This window comes from Channa argus, chromosome 16 (genome assembly GCF_033026475.1).
Source record: "Channa argus isolate prfri chromosome 16, Channa argus male v1.0, whole genome shotgun sequence".
Taxonomy (NCBI): Eukaryota; Metazoa; Chordata; class Actinopteri; order Anabantiformes; family Channidae; genus Channa; species Channa argus.
This window is the reverse complement of record NC_090212.1, coordinates 3,455,100-3,475,627: the sequence shown is the minus strand read 5'-3', so window position 1 is coordinate 3,475,627 and position 20,528 is coordinate 3,455,100. Positions and strand designations below refer to the sequence as shown.

General features: G+C 39.8%; 1 protein-coding gene across 1 annotated transcript in view; it reads left to right on the top strand.

Annotated features, from left to right (window-relative positions):
- The window catches only part of babam2 (BRISC and BRCA1 A complex member 2), a 72,443-nt gene that overhangs the window by 36,382 nt on the left and 15,533 nt on the right, over positions 1-20,528 (top strand). Inside the window, exon 7 of the mRNA XM_067478627.1 lies at positions 13,493-13,602. Coding sequence (XP_067334728.1) covers positions 13,493-13,602 — 110 coding nt within the window. The remainder of the gene's footprint in view (positions 1-13,492; positions 13,603-20,528) is intronic.

Genomic DNA, 20,528 nt, shown 5'->3' with positions numbered 1-20,528 from the left:
TGCTTTCATCTCGAGTCTTTCTGAGAGCCACAAAGGGAGATCAGACATACTGTGGCCATAGTACTGAAGGGCACCTGTGTACTGGCGTGTAAGCAAATAATGTTTAGGGGTACCAGTCACACACGCAGATAGTTTGTTTTTGATCATTACTGCATGCAAAAAAATGCACCTGTTGTAGTGAAAGCATCTGATTCATATTGCAGCTGCTGGCTTTATAACGGCAAAACATGACAGAAGGAGTATGAACAACTTAGAACAAAAACATTTTATGTAGTATAATTTGTAAATTTCATTGCTGTTTGGAGTGCAAGTCTCTCTGCTCAGAGACTTCTTTGCTTTCAGATCCCTGTGAACATTTAAGTCACCAGGGCCCCCACTTAATTGCATCACCCAAAAGCAGATCCCTGTCTTAACTGACATTTATGATGTGCCAGAGGGATCAGTGACCTTCAAATCTGCCTATATTAACTGAAATTCGGTGCCCTCAAATGTTTTTTGTTTTTTACAGCCTCTTCCACATTTTCTTTCTAGTGGAAGGAGAACATAAAGATTAAAGCAAGTAAATCATTGAGATTGCACCTGATATATACTATAGGCTAACATTATTAGTATTGCTATAGCAAGGACAAGAGCAAGAAAGCATTTCTTATATAAACCTATCCATAAAGAAATCAGCCTTGCATTTTGCTGGGCCCAAGTCCTTTACCATTTCCAGTAAAGTATTTTTTATTACTTAGTTTAGTTCATTAAGGATTGAGTGTTGAGGGTGGACATTTGGAATGTGCCTGGGAAAACATTATGAGACAACAGTGTAGTTCTCAGGAAATGTCCTGCTTATACTGAAAAATAGTTTTTAATAAACTCCAAATAAGGACTTGATCAGAGGCACTCTTGTGTTTCCTTTCTGTAATAGCAATGTAATAATTAATCATTTTGCTCTATAAGGAAATGTGTACATAGTTCAAGAGGAGCATGAGGCCATTCAAAATTACTACATTGTGTGACTCCAGCTTATATCCTGGAATAGATATGACTGTGCATGTGGACAGGTACTGTAGGTATATTGCAGCCTTCATCTAAATCCTAAAAATAGAAAGCCCATGAAAACCAGAAAGTACTTAATCCATGTTCTTGTAAATATCAATTTGTGGTTAGTGATGCCCACACCCTGAAACACCCAGAGAGCCAAATGTAAATATTTGAACTTATGACATAACCATTACGTTTGAACTGGAGTAGCACTTGAACTTGTTTTTAGTTTCTGAGAATTATGAGCAATGTTAAACATACACTCAGTGTGCAAAGTATTCAGACCCCTTACCGCTTTGCACATTTTCTGTTGTAAATGTGTTTTAAATGGGAAGAAATTAGTCTAAAGGGGCATATTTTTAAAGCATTGCTAATTAATAAAAATAAATCCAAGAGTGAAATCTCTCATTTGCTGAAGTATTCAGACCCTTTTGATTGGCAGTCCAAAATGTGTTCATTAGACAACCTGATTTATTTATTTATTCATCCATTCATTCATTCATTCATTCATTCGTTTATTTATTTATAGATGAGTTACAAAGTTGATACATACTTTTCAGACCTCAGACTTTTTCCAGGAGCACAGTGTCTAAGTCTGAAAGTACCAAGAGTACTCTTAAAGTTAGCAATTTGGCTAATCCACGTAACCAGACAAGAACTACCGTGTAAAAGGAGGTGACCAGGAATCCAACGGTCCCTCTATATAAGAACTTCAGAAGTTCTCTGCAGAGATGGGAGAACCTGGCAAAAGGACAAACATCTCAGGAGCTCGCCATCAGACATTTATGGTAAAATGGTTAGACAGCAGGGGAGGGTGCCTGGTGGAAGGGGCTTGGTGGCTGAGTAGTAAAACATTGGGTTGTGATACAGGAGGCCGGGGGTTTGAATGTCACCCCACCAGTTGTGGCCCCACCCAGCCACCAACAGCGACGTTTGTGCCAGTCCCGAGCCCAGATAAAAAATAGGAAGGTTGCGCCAGGAAAGGCATTTGGTGTTAAAAACGCATGTCAAATCAACGTGCGGAATCAACACATTCAGCTGTGGCGTCCCCTGGAAGGACAAGCCGAAGGCCGTTTTGGTTAGACAGAAGCCAAAGCCTGTTTGGAATTTGCTGGGAGAGTATTTGGACGAAGATTCTGTCGTTTGGTGACCCAAAGTTAAACTCTTTGTGCAGAACTCCAAGCACAGTGTCTTGCTAAAACCATTTCTATTATTAAAAGTTTGAAACAGACTGTTTGTCAAACAGATGTAGTGTGATGGATAGAAATTGCTTTTACTTTTTTTTTCATTTCAAACTGTAAAAGGTGCCAAAGGTGAAAGGGTCTAAATACTTTCCAGAAAAAACCATCAACTATCTACTGTATGCTGTTTCGCCTAAAATGTTTAACTATTTGTACTCAGATGTATACGTGACAAGGTCAGAGGCTTTGGTTCCTTGGAGCCTGGTGACCGTTGCTTTGTTTTTTTGCACATCCTCACCACCATCAGCGCACTTCTATCCTCTGACCCATCACTTGTGGCGACAGACCTCTGCTGCATTGACAGACAGGCTGTCAGAAAGGTTGTGCCCTCAGGTGAGGGTTATCGGGCATTCGCCATCATTCCTTGTTATGAAACATGACTAGCGGCCCCCCAAGCCTCACTGCATGATAAGGTGGTTAGCAACAACAGAAAACATTAGCTCCTTGACCTTTTTTATTTCTTTCACTTTGCCCTGTGACAGCTTATACCATCTCATCTGCTTTTTTTTCTTTTAACCTCCATTTGTTTCTGTTTCCTCTTTCTTTTCACCGTGCTGTCATTCTAAGCTAGTAATCTTCATCAGAGAAGACAGTTCACCAGACACCTTGATGCACTTGCATCCCATTGATGATGACACACATTTGGCCTATTAAGCCTTGCTGTATCATATCATAACTAGGTGTGGGACCATATGCAGTGACTAATCACACAGAATGCCTCTGACGCTGATGAATTGATAATTGTTTGCACATGATAAACAACATATTCCTCACTGTTAGTGAGTCATCTCTTGCCTCTTGATGTCATGGCAGACAAGCAGTCAGGGAACATATTTATTCAGTATGTCTCATCATGATGGTGATGACACTTGAGGCCATTTGTTTTTATTTGATTACTTTTTTTTAAAATAGCTTTTTTGTTTTGTTTTGTTTTGTTTTTTCAGTTATTATCTTGTGTACATATGCTGAAAACCATAGTATGATTTCAGTGTATATAGAATTTCTTGCCCATCAGTGTCACCTCTTAAAATAAGGAAATAAATGGTAAAGGAATATTTGGAGATAAAGGAGAGCAATCGCAGCATCCTCTGGAGTAAGAGAGCTAAAGAGAAGAGCCTTAGGAAGGGTCATTAGAGGGCATGAAACTCCATTCCCTAATGTTCCAGTGACTTCAATATGACACCCTCATACCAAAGGTTATGCCCGCCTCCTGGCTCCCTTGGTGCATCTCCGATCCGCAGTCACCTACCCTAACCCCCCATCCCGCATAACCACCCACACTGCATCTGCAAACTAAGATTCCCACCCACCTGCTTGTACCCCCAGCTGAGCATCAGAGGTTTCCAGCATTACAATCTCAGGAGAAAACCCACCCCCCTCCACTCTCTTCCTCCTCCTCTTCTTCCTCTGTCCCCGCACACTTTTTCACGCCTCCATGGAATTACTTCCATCTGGCCTACTTTCCACCCTCGCTCTATATCAAGTTGTATACTATCTATACTGTATGTTGTTTTTCTGTAACACCTCCAAATGTTCTTCTTCCTAATCCTTTATATTTTTTTTTTCTCGCTTCAACCCTGATATTATTCAGCCTTCATTTAACTCTCGAGTCAATGTCCTTCTGTGGGCCTTATTCTACCTTCTGCACTAAAACTAATCTAATTCTGCAAAGTAACAGATTAGTGCACAAATAGGGGCCTCATGACAAATTATGTTCAGGCAGCAGAATTTAAAAGCATTAATAGAAATAAAAATTAAAAGAAATTATTTTCCATTCGGCTATAACTGAAACAAAAAAAAAATGTGTTGGATTGTGTGCAAAACTGCTAAATTATTTAACAAAAAACACATATAAGATACACCAGATAATGTGCCTTAACCTTCAAGGGGGGAACTACAAGGACGATATTTATATCCTCATAGCCCCACTATGGTATCACAGGTTACGGCTGTGTACACACAACCAATAAAGAGAACCGTAAATATGGCGTTGTCAGCAGGACATTGTTATAAACAACATTTTCAAGCTTAATAAACTAGTACACTAACAGACCAGTGGAACTCTGCCAACTATACTATTTGTTTAGTACCGAGAAAAAAAGCATTTGTTCTGAGACGAATGATTTGTGAATTTAGTAAATGATTTTACTTCAAGGGTATTTAGGCCCAACATCCCACTAGTCCCAAGTAGGGGTAAGGGGCTGCAGTGGTTCAAATGACGGAAATAGTCTCATTAGCAGTGCAGTAGGACAAAAACACCATGCAACACTGTTAATGAGGCAATATTAATGCAATTGCAGTTATCACCCTCAGAAAATGCCAAAATAACCAGTGTATCGGAGTCTAGGCTTTTCAGCTTAACGTGTGCAGGAGTTATTTGTTAGTTTGCTATACCAATTATCCAATGTAGGACAAGATAAGAATAAATAAGCTGTAAATAATGAATGTTATTCACAGTGCAATAATGTCTCTTGTGGATTTGTGGTTTAAAAAGTCAAAGGCCTTATAGGTATTTTGTTATCATTATGATCATCGCACATGCACTTATTGATTTCATGTGACACACAGGAATGTAGTTATCCACATGTAAACCTACTCGAGTCACCCTTCTGGCTCCTAGCTCTAGCATCACACTTCAGATTCGCACAGTACAGAGTAGGCCAGTACATTGCAGTGACACACTATCAGTGATACTTGGCCACAGTCACACATATGACTCGTGTTTAATTCAATCGGATAAACTTTTTTAGCTCATCAGTGGCAAATCAATTTGTTGCAAAGAATGTGAAGTTTGTGTCTGGTATGTATTTGATTATAGGTGTTAGGGCCATGCTTTAGATCATTTTTCTTAAATATACAGAGTAGTTGGTATTGTGATATCTGCATAATTTTTGGATCATTCGTTATTTGACTCTATGCATTTTCAGATGACTCATGCTGAATGTACTATTCGCCCCGCTGGTCATATTAACCTATAGTTCACCACCGGTTATGACTTAGTAATCGGTGTCTCATTTCCAGGCAGTGGATGCTAAGCATGTGGGTTTTGTTGGGTGGAGACATCAATGGTTAATTCTTTTGCAACACACTGCAATTACAACTTGTTTTCAGTTGTTATAGCTACTTTAATTTGCATTATAGGGAATTAGAGTCACTTATGAAAAGGCTACGGAGAAAAGAAAACTGTTGCATAAATGAAACTGCCTTTACCAGTAGTAAATTGAAGTACATTTTTTGCATTAAAGTTACTGTTTTATCTCTTGGAGCATAACTTTTGTTAACTCAAGGTTTTAGACCTGGAGCAACCTTTAAATTTTTTCCTCTGTTAAAATTAAATACAAAGATTTTATTTTATTTATTTTTTTTTACAACAAACTTATTTGCTCCACTGAAAACTAAATTATGCATGAACTTATCAATCAATACAATATACCCCTAGCCTTAAGAGTTACTCTGCAGATTTATGTCCATTATTTGTCAAACACCACATACAGCACAGCTGGTGTTACTAACCACTTAACTCTGGAACATTCTGGCTACTAGTTGTACACAGGCTATTTGTTGCCACACCTATCTAACAGAGAGTTGCACACACAAACACGTTCTCTTTCTTCAGTTTGCTAACACACCCCGTGCTCAAAGCTTTTGTGACTGTGGCAACAGCGCAGTATTTAGGTGTGTTTGGTTGCTGTTCTACCATCATGGTTCCAGGTGGAGCATGTGTGGCTGTATAATCTCTCGCCTTTGTCTTCGTGACAATATTAAGCTATGGCACAAGGTACAACTATGCAGCACAGAAAGTTGCCTGGTTAATAATCTACCATGTCTGTCTGCCATCAGCCCGAGTTACAGCATGACCTGAGAGACTGCCCTGCCCTAGTTCCAACTGGGGTAGGGCAGAAATTTTAGGGGACATTGGGATCCTTGGGTTGTGTTGTCTTGTGCTTGTGCTTGCATGTTCTGTATTTTTAAGGTGGAGGGAAGAGGATCATCACATACCCTAGAGCACACCATGGTTATCTCTCCACCCCCCCCCTTGAAGCAGCAGCATGGCCACATCATTAGCAACAATATCTTCCACTCTCTTTCTCAATCAGAACATTTCATGTCATGCAATGAGACATTTTGGCAGCTGCCACCTTGACCCTGTGCTTCTTGTCCTAAGGGTGTGATGGCGTAAGTCTCTGTCAAACCTTTGAAAAGGCTGACACAACCATATAACTCAGTATGTCAGACATCCATTCACTTTTCTGTTGAAGGACTCAAAGTATTATTTAACATAATATTTTGGGTGCTGCTTTTTGTTTCCACTTGTTTGAGGGTATTGACATTCACCTAAGAAAATACATTTCAGGCTTCTAAAGATTTTCAACTATTCTAAGAACATTGATATTCTTGACAATTGAAAGCAGTGTCCTGTAAACTCAAAAAATAAACTATCTGAATAAGAAATTTGGTGCTGCAATATATCCTTAGAAATGTACTTGGTCGAGGGGTTAATTTTCTTGTCTCTACAACGGTAAAGGTTTCTTGTTGGAGAGATTCAGCATTATTAAAAAAAATCTGATCAACCTAATCACAATAGATAAATACTACTAATACAAAATACAGTTGAGCTTGTGGGTGTAAAATTGCATGATTTTTGTCCCCAATGTAAAAATGTATATACCTAAACATATATTGTACGTGGCATCAAAGAGTGACATTGGTAAAGCTACATTGCGACTGTTGGAACCAGGAAGATCAAGGATATGCTATGACACTCATTAGTGTGGACTCTTTTCTCTTCACACCTTTCGGCATAATACATACACCATTTAACAAAACCCCTAGTGTTGCAGGTTTAAAATGTGGTACGTATGACAAACATACTTACATGGACAAAAAACTTTATTATAAGCAAAAACTGCGGTTGCAGCACATCGCCTGAAGGTGGTCAAAAATTACTGGAGCTATTACATTCCATGCTGCTGTCTTTTATTTTATTTTGCTAACACAAGTTAAAGCAGAACTACAGAAGTGAAACCTTTGCTGTGGCCTGGCAATAGATGTTGTCTGGGCTTCAAACAAGGTGGTTTTGTCACTACCATGTGCCTGTGTTCCTGCAGAAAAGCATGCGGTCTTTGCCTTTTCTCCGTAACTGGCTCAATGTTGGAATGATTATGCAAAAGCTAATTAAATTATTTGATTTTTTTTTTAATTAATTTCAAAATAAATGCACACAAAAAGAGCATCCCTCAATACCTTTTATATGACACTGGACCTTGTTCGGTTTCTAAGTTTTCCATCTTCACCAAGTAAAGCACAACAGTTTCTCAGAATCTCTTACCTATATTACACTTGTAGTTTTCAGGAATTTCTTTCTTTACAGAGGTGAAAGAAGAATGTGTTTAGCATATGTACAGGGCACTCAAAGCTGGAAGCTGGACATGTCCTTGCACAACAACCCTGCTGTCAGTCAACGCACCCCATTACGCTGGGCATGACATTTAAAGTTGGGCGAAGAAGGCGGACAGAGTGCCCTTACCTCCTCTGTACTAGCCCTGCAGTAGAGCCCCTGTGTAGCATTTGCGAATGAGTGTGTTTGTGTGTGCATTGTGACTTTGGCCAGACTTGGTCTGGCATAAGGACAGCTGTCACATCTCCAACCTGTCACATGCAACACAGAGGAGATGCTAGAGGCCGGGGCATCAGGAGACACAAGGACGGACACAAGGAAAAGTGTCTGCACATTTGTATGTACGTGTGTGTTCATGCATCCATGTGTCTAAAAAAGTAAGCAGCGAGAAGATGTGGAGTGGTGGCCACGTGAAAAGGGTTTGACTCGGAGGCACCCTTCAACCTTGATGTCCGAACTCGGCGCACTCTACTCACGCTTTCCTAAATCCTGTCCCCGAGTCATTTGAGTCACATTCTCTGGGGGCATGTTGTGAATACTTTCTTAATATCTAACTACCACCCTTGCAGGATGTCCTCCTTGTCTTGCAGTCCTCTAACCAAGGCCATTTCAGTGCTCATTACTTACCATTGAAAAAATCTCTTTATTAAGGTGCTGCCTTTGGCATGTGGAGTAAAGTCTTTTTTTTTATGTTCCCTCTCTACTAATTCTTTACATAATAAAACACAGTTGCCCTCAAGTGTATTAGATTAAAAGGACTCGAGATGCATGTATGTGTGCACAGAAACATTAACATATTTTTTTTTCGTATTCACTCCAGAGGAAAAAGCTCCTCTGTTTCAATTTAAGTAATAGCTTTAGGGCTGACAGGTTAAAAGGTCAACTTTTCTTCTCATTAGGACATCGTTCACAAGCTTCCTGTGCAGATTTTCAAAGTTTTGGAAGGAGAAAATTATCATTATTTTTACATGCATCTAAATTACAAGCAGAGTGCAAACACACCCCTTGGACTACTATGAATTCCAAAACCGAAACCAGCACTTAAGTAAATAATTTCATTGTCTTTCTTCACTTCAATTTACTTTACACATCCTACTTTAAGAAGCAAGTTGTATCATGACAACATCAAGGAAAACATCAAACATCTTTTTTTTCAGTCTCTTTAGTCACAAAATACAGTTTTTGACTTAACATTTTAAGAACAAATTTTTACTTTTTCTGTATTTCAAGAATTCTATAAACCCAGTTAAAAACAGTTGGGACAATATGTAAAACATAAATAAAAACAGAATGCAATGATTTGCAAACCTTATTAATCTACATTTGTTGAAATTGAGACTTGAGATTAGCTCATTTTAAATTTGATGGCAGCAACACATCTCAAAAGTGCATTGTGTAGCATCCCCTCTTCCATTAACGACTGTATGTAAATGTCTGGGAGGTGAGGAGACCAGTTGCTGGAGTTTAGGAGAGGAATGTTGTCCCATTCTTGTATGATGCAGGATTCTAGCTGGTTAACAGTCCTGGGCCTTTGTTGCCGGATGTTTTGTTTTGTGATGGACCAGATGTTTTCTATTGACGAAAGGTCTGGACTGCAGGCAGGCCAGTTCAGCACCCGGAGTCTTCTCCTGCAAAGCCATGCTGTTGTGATGGATGCTGTTGTGAATATGCAGGGTCTTCCCTGAAAGAGACGTTGTCTGGATGAGAGCATATGTTGCTCTAAAACCTCGGTGTACTTTTCAGCATTGATGCCGTCTTTCCAGATCTGTGAGCTGCCCACACCACAGGCACTACTGCACCCATCAGAGAAGCACTGATAACAAGCTGGAATGTCCCTTTCCTCTTGATGACAGCTTCAATTGTTTCCTAAAAGAATTTCAAATTTTGATTCATCTGACCACAAAGCTTTCCATTTTTCTATTTTTCAAAGATAAAGCACATCTAGTTTTGACCTTCAACCTTGTCCCTTGTACACAGAGATTCTCTGAATCGTCTGATGCTATTATATACATTATTTTAGATGTTGGGATCTTTAAAGTCTTATTTGTTTTGGAATTGTTTTGTTGAACCTCTTGCCATCTTTACATTGAACTGGAAATGCTCCTTTTATCCCAGTCATGTTACTGAACTGTTGCCAATTAACCTAATTAGTTGTCAAATGCTCCTGCATTAGTTTTTTTTTTTTTTGCAGCAGCAATTACTTTTCCACCATTTGTTGCCCTTGTTCCAACGTTTTTACGATGTGTTGTTGCCATCAAATTCAAAATAAGCTAATATTTTCCATGGAATGGTAAAATGTCTCAGTTTCAACATGGGATATGTTGTTTATGTTCTATTGTGAAAAAAATATGGGTTGATAAGATTTAAAAATCATTGCATTCTGTTTTTATTCGACTTTTATTTAATCAGGTTGTAGGTGAGTTAATGTCATACAGTGGTGACAATTGCAGGGTGAGATGAGAGGAGAGAGGGTCAAGAGGAGGAAAGGAGCTCAGTGCATTGGTGGGGTGCAGGGGTTTTTTAAAAAACTGACTGTAGTTATCAAAGCTGCCCCATACAAAAACAATAGCATTTATAAAATGACTATAGTTATCATTTAAAGCTACTATATACAACTTTTGGGAATCAAGCAAGCTGTTTCACTAGACTCTAAAATCAGTCCACCCAGGCCATCAAAGCTTATGGCATCTTGTAAAATAGATGAGCACGAGGTGCACTTTCACCTCAGCCTGTGGCACTTGGGGTTTGACCTTCTTTGACTGGCTAGAGGGGTGAGCATATCTCAGAAACCTTTAGTGGGGAATAACGCTGCTTGATGCGAGTACTACTCTGTGAGTGTGTGGACAGCCCCTTTTCACAATAAGATAAGTTATGGAGCATATATTATAAACCTAAATATTCAGAAATAGTTTATTATGTAAGTTTAATTAAACAAAGAAAAACATATTTTATCCTGCATAGCTTCTACTCCCTTGCTTACACATTATTTCACAATGGCAATAGCTAAAAGTTGAAGATCCTCCCTTTTAGTTTGTGTGCATTTGTTTCACTGATGCTGTATGACTTGTGACAGTTCTTTGCTGTCTTCTGGGAACAGAAGAGTCTGAATCATTCCACAAAAAAGCTCTTCCTCTGACAGTGCCCTCAGTCTGACCACACCAATTGATGGTCCACTGCAGCCTGTACAGAGCTGACCCACGTTCTTCTTCTGGCCCTCTCACCTTATTCTCATCTGTTTACCCTGTCTAAGTCCAAAGGAAGCATCCATTAAATCACCTTTAAAGATGAGAACAGGACTTGACAGCTACAAACTGGAGCAAAACAATCTTTTCCCAAACCCCACCGTGGCCCCACATCTCCATGCCTGTTCATGTCTGTCCCATATCGTCAGCAGCAGAAGCCGCAAGCGCTGCTGTGAGACAGAGAGTAGTACTTGTTTACTGATGCACACTATATTGATGTGAGCTGATTGCATCAGGCAACACATTTGGATGCCATACCCCCTGCCGCCTTTCACTGCCTTCCCTCTACTTCCCATGTCTTTACCCCCTAATGTCTCTGCAATGACAAGATATACTGCGTGACAATCATCCGAACTACAGCCATTGCTGTGACAATTAATATCTGCATGTGCTGCTAAGTAAATCTACTGTAGATTCAAGAAAGGCTCTTTAATGACTTATATTTGAATTCCATGCTACATGACAGAACTGCGAGTCGCTTGTATTGCCCCTGACTGAACAAGAGTTTTGACCTTATGAATTATCTGTTAAACACAATGGTCAGTAACTTTAAATTACACAGAGAGAATTATTTCTGCTCCAGTTACAGACTAAATATTCAGTGAAGGGATTTCTTTTTCTGCCCGTTCAGCTGTATTTTTCTCAAACCAATGGTCATTTTAATTTTGTGATCAGCAGACCAAAGCATGTGTAATTAGTTAATAGGCCTGATCACATTTAAGGCTCCCTCGCTGCAAACTGGTTGCACTGAGTCTCTGTCCATCATGTATGGTGGTTAGATTTGCTCTCACTACAGCGAGCAACGATTATAACAAATGGATGAGTTCAAACCATCTGTAAGACATTTGATTAACGCTGCTGATCTTCTGTTGGAAGACAGAGCCCAGAATAGGGCTTGATGCAGAATTGCTCTAATGAGAGTGTCGCAGAAGTAGCCATGCTCTAGGAAAAACATCACAGAATGAGAAATTAGAACCTTGGAGAGACAGATGAAGTTCATAGCAAGCAGCTCCGGGTGGCCTCTGCAGCCATCTCACACATGATTTGATTGGTGCTCCCAGTCATCAGCTCAGCCTCATGGTGCAGCTGTTGAAGCTAATGTGGCATGAAACAAAACAGATGTTTCTTCTGGTGTTTTTCCTCTTCTCCTTTTCATTTCCTTCTATATTTTGGGACTTGCACACTTGTTGTATGCACCTAGAAGTGTATGATCCCCACGATTAAGTTTCCGTCCAATTTGAATCCCTGATTGCATGTGAACCTTCTCTCACATCTCGACAAATCAGTTTTTTAAAGTTTAGCTCTTTCCAGTTTTAAATGACAAAGATTATACTGTATTTCAACGCGAGTTATTCTAGGAATTATGTTTTCATCCATCTTTGCGACTGAGTACTCATTTAGGCACAATAGAACTATAAGCGAAACGCTAACATTCACAATAAAACAAATGCAGGTGGCAGGTGTAATGTTTAAAATTTTCAGTTAGCATACAAACAATTGCTTATTAACAGTGAATACAAAGCTCAGCTTAGCAGATAGGAATGTATTCATTTAAAGTAGCTCACCAGTGATAGCCCTGTTGATGGTCCTATTAATGTCTTGTTTCATTTCTGTATCTAAATTCATTTGCAAAAGTGACTACCCACTTTGACTAGGGCCATTCCAAAACCTTGCTTCTTTTATTTTTCATCCATTCTGATGTAGATTAACTGGTGTGCTTTGGATCATTGTCCTGTTACATGACCCAATTTCCACAAAGCTTTAGCTGTTAGACAGATGGCCTCACATTTGCTTCTAGAAACCTCTGGTATAGAGAGGACTTTATGGTTGACTCAATGGCTGCAAGGTGCCCAGGTCCTGTGGCTGCAAAACAAGCCCAAATTACCACCCCTCCACTGATGCTGTATTGTGTTTGCCAAACATGGTGCTGGGCATTAAGGCACTCCACTTTAGGCTTCTCTGTCCATAGGACATTGTTCCAGAAGTCTTGTTTGTTCAGATGGTGTTTTGTAAACCTCATTCGTGCTTTCATGTTCATTTTAATTAGAAGAGGTTTTCTGTACTAGTTCAGTCTTCTTCTAATTCACGGACTTAAACATTTAACATGCTAACTGGGGCCTGTAGGGTATGAGATGCTGCTCTTGGGTTTTTTTGTATTTTTGTATATTGTGTTAAATAAATAAAGGTGCATTAAAAATGTATTTGTTGTTTCTGTGATATTTTATTTGCCTAATACTAAGATCCGCTACAATAAGAGGATTTTCATTATGGTTTTACACAAAAACATAGAATTAAAAGAAGGGATACTAACTTTTGCATATGAATGTAACTCTGTGCCAATTTCGGTGCATATTGAAGCATTTTTTTTTTAACAATCAGCCAGTGCTGGTCGTCTTCTTTAAAAAGACCTAGACACATTTTAATGTGTGGACTTATGTGTATACCAACTGAAGTTGGTATGAAACTGACGTTTGGCTAATACCAAAAATAGATAAACTCCCCGCTCAGATCTCTATAGCATTTTTCTTATGTACTGTGTTTTTACTGAAATATATCCCTTGACTCTCTTTTCTTTTTCTCAGGACACAGCACTGGACCCTGGAGAAGATGTGGCCCTTCTCTCTGTTAGCTTTGAGGATGCTGAAGCCACCCAAGTCTTTCCTAAGCTCTACCTTTCCCCCAGCATTGAGCAGTAAGTACACTGATGATTCAAATCATCTGTTGTTAGCAGTTCATTCGGTTTCCGTGCTGAAGCATCTCTGTGCTGAGCCAAGTAAACATTTTAATCAAAGGTGAGGATGTGAAAATAGTCTGGGTCCCAGTTTGGATTGTGAATCAACTGCATAGATCCAAATTTTTTGAATAAAAATTTTATGTAAACAAAATATATTTGTAAGTAAAATAAGTATTTGCTTTATTATAGATAAATAGAGGAAGATTATGAACTCTTAAAAAAAGTCATATAAACACACCCTTAGAGTCATAGGGAGGGTAGGGCAAGGTCAGCCATAAGTGACGTGGGACCAGTCCACACTCCTGATTTCAGAAATCCAAGATTTATCTGATGAGTTAGATGAGTGTGATGTGAATTGAGCAACACATTATGTCACTGTGAAGGATTTTGCATCTAAGTGTCTGCACCCATCAGTTGTTTCCTCAAAAACAATAAAGAACAAAAAATGAGATGGCTGACACACCATGTCTGAGCTAGGGATGACTGCATGTCTGCAGACATCTGGGATGTTAACTGTAGAGAGAGTGTGTGTGTGTGTGTGTGTGTGTGTGTGTACGTCCTCAGGTTTGTGTGGACTGTTTTCATTGAGTCTGTGGGCATTGTTTGAGTATGCACTTCAACATTGTGCATTCTTTGTTCAAATCAATTTTTTTCTTCTTGCTAGGTTTAGAGTGTGCATTTGTCAGTTTATATTTGTGTGTGTGCATGCAGGTGAGTGTGCGTTTGGATGCATGTATGGTTGCGTGCATTTGTATCTCATATGTATGTATGTGTGTCTGTTTTCATAGGTTTGTGTGCACGCAAGCACCTGTATTTGAATACACATTGCTCTCAACAAACAGATCTTTGTGATTGTGTGTGTGCGTGTGTGTGTGTGTGTGTGAGAGAGAGAGAGACAGAGAGACAGAGAGTCAGGTATGGACCTTCTCTGACCTCAGGGCTTCATGGTCTAGGCTTTCGTGCTCGGAATAATCTCAGGGTGATGTTTATTTACAAGCACACGCCCCGTCGCACCAGGTTAGGAGACCTCTGCTTCGCCCCCCACCACCACTCTTTATCTTCCCCTCTCTTACTGTTTCTCTATCTCTCTCACCCTCCTATCTCACCATGTTCCTTTTTTCATCCTCATCTTCCATGTTCTTCCGTGGCTCCTCATTGTTGTTTGGGTCTAGCTCTCAGTTGTTTATAATCAAAAATTTCCTTGTCTTTTCTGTCTCCTGTCATTTTTAGCCCATTTTGCACATTATATGCTCCTTTTCGCAGCCTGCAATATGTCCACTTTCACTCTCCAGTTAATTTTTCTGAAGTAGTTGCATGCACACAGGCAGACGCCTCTCCAGTATGTTGAAATTAACTATGACAGGGCCATATCTGCATACAGCAGCTGCAACAAAATGCCCTAATTACACCACACAAAACAAAGGTCACCTACCAACTGCTTGTCCTACATAATGCTCATCCTCTCTGTGCACATATAAAAGCTTACCTGAGCAATTAAATAAGAATAAAATATCTTCTTCTTATAATTTTGCTAACCTTGGTGGAGCCCAAGCTCCATAATGCTTCATTTATGTTTGTACTCAAATATGAAAACTCCAACAATGTAAGCTGTGGCTGCTGTAGTTAACGTGTTATAAACAGGAAACATACTGTTTCAATGGACTTCTTTCTGCAAAAGAAACACACTTGGAGCACTGTTGGTGCCAAAATTGCAGAGCCCTTCAGAATGGAATGTAGATCATTTTTGCATATGTCTGTTGACGCTACGCAAAGACAGGAAGGACTCACTCTATTGGGGCTCCAGACCAGACTGAAGCTGCTGCTGTGGCGTTAGAGGCTTCCCTCCTCTGCCCGTTGTGTGAGGGGAACAGACAGAAGGAGGTTAAAGGCAGTAGAGTAGAGAGCAGGAACAGGGGAAGCTGCAGCACTAAGGGGATACACAAGAGTGATTGCTGGAGGATTGGTGGCGAGGGGTTAAATAAAGGAGGAGAGGCAATAAAACTAACCCTCCTCATATAAATCCTCTAAGAAACATCTCAAAATGCAGAGGCTTAACAGTGCTGCATTGAGCCAAGCTCTCATTTACCACCCTCCTTCTCCTGCTTAATGTTGCCTCTTTGTCTTGAGAAATTTGCACATATGCATATCAAGGCCGTGTATGAATGTGCTCCACTACATGCTTTTGTGCACCTTTTTGTCAGCTGTGTGGGAGTGTGTTAATTCATGACCCAGGGCGAGAATGTATGTCTTTTTCACCGTTGTTTGAAGAGAAACCCTTGCATATATGTGTTTGTGTGTGTGCATGTGTTTGTGAGAGAAAGAGAGAGAGAGTTTGTGTACGAGTGCATTTGTGTTGTATTTGTTGTGGATGCCACTTGATTCAGAAAGCGGATGTGTGCAAGCCAGCCTTTTTGCTGTACGTGTGTTTATGCAGATCTGTTACCCTGTTAGTTTTCCTCCATGTCCTTACTGACCCTTGTTAGTCTTTGGTCTTGTGTAGATGCCCATTATCTCTGCATTGGCTCCAGCGAAGAGGAAAAGTCATTTGTCATTTGTTGCGGAGTGCCTGCACATTCCTTTGTCTTTTTCTAACACGCATTTGATAGACAACGACATTTAAGAGGTTCTGCATTAACCCGAGCTACCACAACTGTTCGCAGTATCATATAATGCCAAAATGAAATTCACATCAACACAGCTTTGGAAATTGCATAAATCAGTTCTAATTTTATGAAATGCTGAATGTAGCAGCTGGGGACGACTGCAGAAATTGGCTCAGCTTTGGTTTTGGCACCACTGGATTTCAGTGTTGGTACAGGCTGTCATATCAGCTACATCTATTCAGTGTCAAAATGTTCTGGGCTTCCTTATGTCTGCAATCATTCTGTCATTCTATCTTTTAATCAATCATCCTGCATTTTTTTCTGTCTTTCTGTTGTCTGTGCAGACGTCCTCCATCTGTCCACACATCTATCCTTCCTTACCACCATTATTGCCATCTTACTATCTGTGTTTGTTTTATCTACCTCTGAGTCCTTCTCCTTTTAAAGTTGTAACATTTAAGATTTCCATTCTAGTTGATTGTTGACACCCACGGTTACCATGACAATGACACGGTGTGGTTTAATCCTGCAACAAACACTCTCAGAGCAGCTAGTTGATTAGGAATAGATCAGTTATATCTGTTTACATGCTGCACATTCCACTGACTGGATGTCTACAGAAAAATAGAAAAGCACAGTAAAGTTACATTGAGAAGTATTTCTTGTAAATCCTACACTCACTGTTGGGGCTCCCAACACTTTCACTACACTCAAAAGTTAAGTTCACTCTGATGAAGCAAATACAATATGTGCTGTGTGCTAGATTGTGTTATGATATGATTTCATTAAAGGTTGCAGAAAACCACCAACTCATTTTTGGTCACTTATAGCTAACCTCTGCTAATACTACATTTTGTCTCTGCGCCACAATAAAAGCCACAGTGAGTTTCATCTTGAACCATTTTAATTTGAACTCATTTTATTTGTATCAGTAAGACTTTAAGGAATTGGGTAAAATTACCCTCCATCATTTTCCTGTGAATCACATGTGCATAGGTCCACAATCTGGATTCATTTTGGACTGGTGGACCACTGCAAAAAGATATTCATGAGTCACAAAGTCCAAGTTGGAGTCCAGTTTTTAAATTGCAGTTCAACACAAATCTCACATTTTGTTCTAAGAGCATTTTCTCCTTTTGGATTTTCTTAACGACTACTTAACGATTAAGCAATACAGTTGCCATAATCTGTCATCTGCACCATTGCTATAGTCCAGTAGGTACCTGCTGTATATGCAGGCTCATACACACTTGTGGCTAGGTATAGTCACACAAAGGACAAGGTTGGGGTTAGGGAATGCTCATAGGGTTTCCTAGCTGGTATCTCTTGGCTGATGGGTTGTTATCACCCACCATCCTCCACAAATTCCTCCCTACAAAAATGTTGTTGACTTAAAATGACCTCATCAACTGCAACTTTGCCACCTGTAATATTTACTACAGTTTGTTTCTAATTTGTAAGGCCATAGGTGGTAGATACACTCAGCAATCAAATTGGCTGGAATTTTATGTTTTAACTAGTATTTGAGATTTCGAGGGGCGGCTGTAGCTCAGTTGGTAAGGCAGTTGTCCACTGACCACAGGGTCAGTGGTTTGATCCCTAGTCCCAGCATTATGTGGAAGTGTCTCTGGGACAGACACAAAACCCCCAACAGCCCATTCCCATCCCCAGTTGTGCAGTGCCGGTCCAAGCCCGGTAGAAATTGGGGAGGGTTGAGTCAGGAAGGGCATCTGGCGTAAAAAAAAAAAAAAAACTGTGCCAAATGAACATGCAGACAGTGATCCGCTGTGGTGACCCTGAACTCATGGGATAAGCTGAAAGGACAAAAAATAAAAAAATAAATAGTATTTGAGATTTAAAAAAACATTTAACTTTTCTGTGGTTGAATTCCATGTATCTTCCAATAAATATAGGAACTTAAAATTCAAACAATGTATACTTACAAGGCAAAATGGAGGCAAGGAGCACAAATCTTCTGTTGGCTTTTTCCAACCCTCTGATTTGAGAAAGTATCTGTATATCTGAAATATCTGTAACATTGTATCCCCATACAGAGAGTAAAATCAACAATAATTGTCTATTAATGCGTAGTGTCTGTAACCCTGCGACTTCAATTAGCTTATGCATCTCTCCCCCATAGTCCATAGTTCTTTGGGGTTGAGTTATTTTTAACAAACAGCACCAAATTGGCACAACGATTGACCATAAACCAGTCCAACTGCAAGTGAGACGACAAGATTCTGCATTGAAGTTGTGACAATTTATACCAACTGAAATTTTTTTTAAAAAAAAGGTCTCAAACGCACATGGAATAAAAAAAACATGTCACCCAGTGCAGCCTTGTTTCAGGCTGATGTGTTTTTAATTTTTGGTCATTAATGGAGGTGTATGGCACAGAAAAACAAGCTAATCAAGGTCTCAGGCTGATGGACATTGGAGGGTTTAGAGTCTGCATAAAAATTGTCAAAAGGGTTGTTATATTTTAGCCTAAGCCTTGTGTCTGGGTCTGTATATGGGTGAGTTTCCTTTTGAGGTTGGTCCTGCTTGTCTTTGGTGTTTTCTTTTAAGCCCAAAGGGTTTTAAAATTCCCAGATTCAAAGGCTACAGCATCTAGTGTTGATCATGTCACCGATACACTTTGTTGTGGGTATGTTTTTTTTTTTGGCCAGCACACATCACACACCTTTAGTTGACAGACATGCTGTGACTAAAGATCACAAAGGGTTCTGAAAAACAAAGCTTACCTCCAACAAAGATGTTCACTTCCCTTACCAATTTATTCACCAAACTCCAAGTCAGGTCTGGAGGCAATTAAGGACGTAAGTCCAAAATGCATTCATGTGGGATTTCATTGCAACTAAAATGTAAATGCATTGCTTGGCCATTGTTGAAAACATGCTGCCATAAATAGCCTCAAAATGGGATTTGATTTGATTGGGGCTTGTGGTTCTGGTCTCATTTTCTTTCTATTGTTTTATCAATCACCCCATCATTTTGTCCCTTGTTCTGTTGTCTGTCCTTTCATGCTCCACCATTCCGTCCCTAACTACTGTCCTGTCTTGCCTACTTTTCCCAGTCTTCAACTCCTGTCTCCTCAGTTGTATCTCTTCGACTCCCGCCCTCTCCTTCCCTCCTGTTTTCCACGTCTGCCGCCTGTCTTTTTTTTCTCTGTCTTTCTCCATTTTTCTATCACTCTCTCTCCTCTGCTGATCCCTCTGGCTGATCCTCAAAGGGAACTGAGAGAGTGAGTGGGACTTAAAAGAGAGAGAAATGCTGTGCTCTACCCAGCAAGGTCGTCCCTTGCTCGACTGAAATGCAGCGAGGAAAAGGGAAAAAAAAACAACATACACAACACAAGGGAGAGGAGAACTTTTCCCTTTCTCTCATTTTCTCTTCCCTCCACCTCTCTACTCTTCTCTCCCATCACTCCTGAGTTGTTTGATATCTCACTTTTACTCTCCTTCAGCAGGGGCTTGGATCTAAGAGCTCTGAACACAAACTTGTAAGCCCCCTGAGCTACAGTGTTATACCTCTGTTTCTATTCCCTCTTCCTCTCCCTTTCTTGCTCTCTGTTACTTTTTCTTCCTGTGTCTTCAAACAGACCATTGCTGTAATGTTTTTGCCTTGCATAGTTGCAAGGGGGGGGAAAAAAGATGTTGAAATAACCCGACAGACACCCACATTTTTACCAATAATGTACAGTGTACGTAGACTGTTGCATCGGCTCTTGTCTTTGATGGGACTGCAAAACCGTATTTGCTTCTTTTTCGGAAAAAAAAATATTGATTATGAGAGTCCAATCACTGTTACTCTGTAGGCTTAGAGAGTTACCTCCTTAAAATTCAGTGTTCGTTATATAATGTTTTACGAGCAGCCTAGTGGAAAATGTACTGTGAAAGGCATGGTGTTAAGCTGTGTAGGTCCAATGATTTTTCCCTCCCTACTCATTTAAACTAGCTTGTAAGTGTTAAATAGATGTAGACATTTGGAGAATTTTAAAACTTAGCTTTGGAGGCATCTTTAGGTAGAATCTGGTGTCAAGCTGAATTATTTTATCAACGGTGCTCTGTGAAGATCATAATACGATCAGACCAAAAATGGATGTAATTTATTAATTTGTTACTTTGCAGAAGCCTTTAATATTTCACGTGTAAAGTTTCTACAAACTTCTAAGACCTGGCTTTGGGCAGTTTATCCTGTTCTTTCAGACAGATCCTCTCAAGCTCCATCAGATTGGATTGGAAGTGTCTGTTAAGCGTCATCTTTAGGTCTCTCCACGAT